At 39.3% G+C, this 6,430-nt stretch overlaps 1 protein-coding gene across 1 annotated transcript; it reads right to left on the bottom strand.

Moving 5' to 3' along the window:
• Window positions 1-778: 778 nt before the first annotated feature.
• On the bottom strand, window positions 779-2,235 carry lepb (leptin b; the record flags this gene model as incomplete). Its single annotated transcript, XM_083691889.1, has 2 exons — window positions 779-1,099; window positions 2,167-2,235. The coding sequence occupies 2 exons, from the start codon at window positions 2,233-2,235 to the stop codon at window positions 779-781; spliced, it is 390 nt and encodes a 129-aa protein (XP_083548015.1).
• Window positions 2,236-6,430: the final 4,195 nt, after the last annotated feature.

The following is a 6,430-nucleotide window of genomic DNA, read 5'->3' as shown; positions in this document are numbered from 1 at the left end:
GTAATCACAATTTAATAGCCTACAATTTAATAGCCTACAACACAGAGAGAAGACAATAGCTGGAGCAATCCATAGAACAACATTTAGACGGTCTTATGTCAGTTTACATAGGCTCTAAGTTGGTTAAAGTAAGAGATGCCGCTATAGTTCTTAGTTCATTCTTAAAACATTTCACCTCGTTCAAAATACAGCGCATTGCGAAATCGTTTATACCTCACCCAGTGAGACAGATATTCATTTCTTTCCAACCATTCAAACAACATGTTCCTATCCCAAAGACAGAGCGTAAAATCACGTATCAAAAATATACAGTCCATATAAAGCCCTATAAAACATTGCACCTCTGTCAAGTCCACCGATCAGCAAGACTTGAATTGCTTTCACAAGAACCATCAGAACAGAACACTTTTGTAGACTACACTAGTCTACATCTTTGTCATTATATTAAATATAATTTTAAATAGTTCAAATAATAATTGACAATATAATAATATAAAATATTTCTAAGGCTAGCATGGTTATAACAATACAATTTGTTAAGATTAGATAAGATTATTAGCGCAAAAGAAATTAACCCCACAAAATAATCTACTTTGCAATGTAGACTGAGTTCTATATGAGTGTTATTGCATATTTGTGGTGTGTGTGTGTGTGTGTGTGTGTGTGTGTGCGTGCGTGCGTACCGGTGTACCATATCGAACTGTGCGTTTCTCTCTGCTCTCACTGTTGGTTTTCTCTAAACTGTATTCATGTGTGTATATTTTGCTTGCATAGCGCCTCAGCAGGTCTTGAGCATGTCCAGGCTACGACCGAGCTTCTCCAGGTAGTGCTGAGTCTCCACCAGGACCAGGTAGCTTTGAGTGATGGGGAAGGCCGACTGCTGGGCCTCTCCCCTGGGCATGGCCTGGATGGTGCAGCCCAGTTCCAGAGCCAGCAAGCACACCAGCCCCCGCAGGTGGGAGACATCGGCCTGGACCTGGCTCGGGGGGGAGCACTGCAGACGTCCCTCCAGGGCCTCCAGATTAGCAGCGATGGAGGTCAGGCCCTTGATAGGGGGGTCACTGGTCGGGCCGAACCCCACACCGGGGGCCACCTGGAACTGGAGAAAAAGGAGGGAAATGTGTTCTTCAAAGCAGATCCCAGGGCATTCAGGATTATGTTCTGTCCAGGATGAACACGCTGGATTGATAATAAACTAATTAATATGTCCTTGATTTTGTAAAAATCTGGTATGTTGGTCTTTAGCTGTAACAAAAGCCTTCACACTCTGTAGATCTTCAGTTCTAAGATGAATAGTTATTAATAGAAAAATACACACAATCAAATGTATAATTTTCTAGAATTGGTGAAAACAAAAAGCATGTTAGACAGGCGTATTCAGACTGCCACTGTATGTATCATTGTTTTCACAAGTAACTTCATTTGACATTTTTGCACCAACTGATTCTCCTGAGAGTGACTAATTTCAATTGAATCCACTCTCCCACCAAATCTAGTTCCTTACTTAAAGTGTGTGTGTTTGTGTGTGTACTGCATGCGTGTGTCTGTCCAACGATTGTGTGTGTGTGTGTGTGTGTGTGTGTGTGTGTGTGTGTGTGTGTGTGTGTCTCTATGTGTACAATTTTTATCAAAATACATTTTGATTTACACCTTGCTTTAGTATCGGAAAGATAAAACTTGCACCATTATGTTTTTTTTTAGATGTATAGATGTCTTTTTACTGTGATATGATTTTTTTGTGCACAATAATATATTATTTATGTGATATTAACATATTGCTTGAGTCACTTCAGTTTGAATGAGTTCTAACGTTCTAACGAAAACCAATACCCACACCCACACAACTTTCCATCTCCTTAAACATACTGTGCCGTACTGCATGCTCCTGCCTTGAGTCATAGATCATAACAAATACCTACATTTTCTTTAATCACATTCTAGTTTGACGCATACACTGACACACTCCTTTATTACGTCCATAACTTACGACACTATATACTGTTATCATGTCATTATACTGGGCCTATCAATTTCACTCACATTATTTGAATGCACAGAATGCTTTGATGGCCTATGACACATGCATTTTAAGATGAGTAAGAGACCGTGTGTGTGTGTGTGTGTGTGTGTGTGTGTGTGTGTGTGTGTGTGTGTGTGTGTTCGTACCTCGCCTCTGAGTTTCTTGATATGGACCACGGTGGTCTTAGTCAATTGTTTGACACTGGTCCTTATCATATCAACGGTCATGGGCCGACCGCTGTACGCACAGACCAACACCACCAGACACAGGCAGAGTGAGGCCAGAGATACGTGCATTCTGATTGATAAATACAATACAATTAGGATACTGCAGATAGCATTTATATCAAATGTATATGATTTATGAAATGTATAAATCTTTAAAAAAATTCACTTCAATACATTGACATTCAGTTATCACAGCATGACTAGTATACACACATTATTAAGTTATATAATTGCATTTGTTTTGCATATTTCAACAATTACATTTCTTATGTTCATAAGTTAAGTTCTTATTTTTCCTGTTTTCATGGTGGAAAATTATAATCAAATCGGTTCAAAAGCAACAAATCAACAAATATCATCCATTTAAAGGTAATTTATAACACATAAATAAACACATTAAAAATTCTTCAAGCTGTTATGCATACAAAATTACTATATTTATCATCTCACTAAATGTACTTTCCCACAGCATCAAAAATAGCAGTGCTCACAAAATGACCAATCTTTCCTCATTGACAGCTATCCCATATCACCCCAGCCCCATACCGCATCCCCAGTCAATGGGAGAGTGATTGAGCCTTACCTGTTTCGTGTGGCTGGGAAAGGTTAAGTGTGTATGACAACCAGAAGCTCCATACTTCATGCAGGGTTCCACTTGTTTTATAGCCCTGTTCGGTTGACTCATAGCTGGGGTGAATCACCATTCGGATCGCCCCCCCCCCCCCCCCCCCCCCCCATCACGGGGCCTGCTCCTCTCCTCTCCTCTCCTCCCCCAAGGAGCCCTACCAAACCTGGGTTCAATAGGGACCCCCTACAGACACACCCAGCCACCTACGTAGTGATGCGCAGAGAGTGGCTTGCTGACGTAGATGTAGATGGATTTGAAGACAGGGTGATTATTGAACTGGTCTGAAAATGTGATGAGTATGCTACAACAGCTTTTGGCTAAAATCGTGACCCTTACATTCTATTTACATGTTTTTTTTACATGTCAATTATTCTCTGTGTTTATGAGACAAAGGGAATTTTGATAAACTTTACGAGTGTTTTGGGTTCAGTGGGTCACAGCAGAATGGGCACACCGAGCAGCCATCCTGTCGACGATTAAATCAACACACCTTTTTCTCTATTATGACATTTGAATGTTTCTTCAATTCAATTCAAATTCAATTCAAAGTGTTTATTATCATTTGCACAGTAGAAAACATGTTTCCCTGTACAATGACATTTTTCCTTTGCTGTCCGCAGAATGCCAACCAATGTAAAATGTACAATACTAAAAAATATACAATATATACTAAACAAAATGTACAAGATAACAAAATGTTCGATGTGTATATAGTCATATTTGTTCTTGTTTTAACATGTGTTTTATGACTAGTATTTTGATGTCATTTGCACGATTGCGTGATGTTTCTTTCCAGTATGTGTATGTGTATCTTTCATAACCTTCCACAGAGATTCAGCGAACTGGTCAATCAGTTCATTACAATCAGTTAATTGGGATATAGGTGGCATAGTATCGCACCACCAGCCCCGGATCCAGCTGAAGACCTGTGGATAACACTGTATTATGAGTTGAATGCTATTGTTGATAAAACTTGCCAGAAGGTCTCCCCCATTTGATAAAAAGGTCATTTGATGTTTTCTAGACATTCCATTTGGTCTGGCCTGGTAGAAATTGTTTTCAGAATCTTACTCCTATGAGTCAGTTTACCCGATTAGTCTGGCTAAAGACCATCTTTTCTCATTTGACTATTTTCTTAGAACATTAACCTATCATCACGGTATGTTTTATAGTTTGTGTATTTACACTTGTTTTGTATGACTTGAAGGAAGTTGAATTGCTCACGTTATTGCTAAAGTAAATCTCGAAAGTAAATCTTTCTAAAGTAAATCTCGAATTTGACACCACGCTTTTCTCATTTGTCCAAAAACGCTACAGATAGATCTGTGTGCTGGGATCATCTGCTAGAATCTAAGGAAACAAATACATTTGACCAGGTCTAGCCTAGAAATGACTTTATGTCCTCTAGTCCTCTAGTCCTCAAGATTTTAGCGCACGAACGGTTAGTTCACACAGGTTGGCGTTCAAATACTTAGATTTCTGCAAATATAATCTTATAATATAATTAGGAGGGACATTTCCCAAGTACATGTAGCTCATGACAGAAAATTACTCTTACTTAAACTAGTTATTTGAATATTGATTCCCGACTAAGACAAGACCATTGAAAGACTCTAGTGCGGTACTCTCCTTAAGGCCATAACGTTAAAGGGTGTCCCGTCTATGAACCTCCTCATTATATTCAACTTGTTACGCATATAGAGAGCCAATCTATCATATTTAGTAATCGGAGTCAGATTTACATTGTTTACTAACTAACTATCTCACGCTCCCTGATCAATCTAAGATCCAGTCAGACTTCGGAAAAACACATGCCCAGTCAAAGTAAGTTTTGCCATGGATAGCTCAAGTATTTGACAGTGTTTCATATATATTTGACCCCGTTCTGATAGTGGTATTTTTAGTAGAGACAATTAGTAGTTCTACATTGCACAATTCTGATCAAATAATGCATCACAATGAATTGATTTTGTGTTGTCTGATTAATCACATTGACAAATGATTAGCTGACTTGTTAACAATACTGAACAATGTTTTTTGAAGTAACTGTATTAAAGGGGCAATCTGAAATTTGTACATTCATTTTTGGACTGCTAAATTGATGATATATACTGTCACCATTGATTTTTGCAGAATATAACTTAAAAATTCCTCATGAACTTAGTCTTACCCCATCAAAACCCAAAATATAAGCTTTTTTTTACTCAAACCATGGTTAACACTCATCCATAGGACTGTCTATGAATTTGAGAGTAGTAACATTTCTCCAGCCTGCTTTGTTGTTGTTTGAATCCCAGATTGCCCCTTTAATCTGTTTTGAAAATATATTCCATCCTTTTAAAAGAGGAATGAGAAGACCCAATGAAGGCTCATATGAGGTCATTTGAGTGTATGTCTATGCATGTCTTCATATTTGTGTTTCTTGGTTTCTTTGTGCATGTGTGTGTATTTGCATACTGTGTATGTGTATGACTGCCTGGCTCACTATTATACACAGCCTCTGGGTCTGCTTAGTGAGTGCTGCAAGGGGGATATGTTTGATTTGATTGGCTCTGAGCAACATTCCACTGCTGAGAACGGCATTCCATACTCCAATTTCCAGTCAATGCAGCTCAGCCCCTCAGATCCCACATGATAGAACACGTCAACACATCAGCGAAACAGACATCGGACCCTTAAAACCCAGAGCCAGTGTGTTTTTTAAATCAGCCTCTGACGTGAACCTGGATACTCCAGTGACGTCTGAAATGTGATTTCCTCTTCACAACACCTTACAACAACTCACCAGTAAGCTAAGAATTACCAGAAGAAAGTACCTTTGACAATTGCCAAAATTGTTTTTCCCCGCATTGTTGCTTTCCAGCTTGTTTTGCGAGTGTAATAAGTAGCATCCCGCGCTGAATCCAGCCTGGAATCTGGACTTTTGTGAGTATCCGTTATGCAAATTCTTTTTTCAGTCTGTATTGGAGTAACCATGCTATTATGGCCTGTACCAGGTGTGCACAACATCACTGTGCAATTGAACTGCATGGCTTAACTGAACTAACCTGGGTCCACTCAAGATGATCAATACTTTTCTCAAGGTGAACACTGACAAAGCCCTTTACTGATGCCCCGTTCATGTCCGATTCACGTGAGCTTGCATGTCGTAAGTAGGAAACTCACGTATTGTCAGAGTGCTCCCATCTCCCCAACTTCATGAACTCTGACCTCTTATCAAGATGGATGGATGAGGAAGGCAGATTAACTACACAGTGGGAACCTCTTTGACAGCCTATACGCTAGCTAACAACAAGCTTCGGGGCAACAAGAGTGAAGAGAAAACCCATTTTATTGGTGCGTTCGATTTGTCTGCTTCACGTATCCTTGAGAAGTAGATAATATCAGTTGATGGTGAAACACACAAAAGCATCCACCGCTTTCTAATCAGAATAATGTTTATGTGCAGTTGGTTTTGGGAGTGCTTGGCCTCACTTACTGGTTAACTTAGTGGATTTTTTCCTGGTCAGGTCATACTGTATGTATACTCATATCCTGGAACAGTAACCTCTAATT

The sequence above is a fragment of the Argentina silus genome (genome assembly GCF_951799395.1).
Source record: "Argentina silus genome assembly, chromosome: 20".
Taxonomy (NCBI): domain Eukaryota; kingdom Metazoa; phylum Chordata; class Actinopteri; order Argentiniformes; family Argentinidae; genus Argentina; species Argentina silus.
This window is presented reverse-complemented; position numbering and strand designations above follow the sequence as displayed.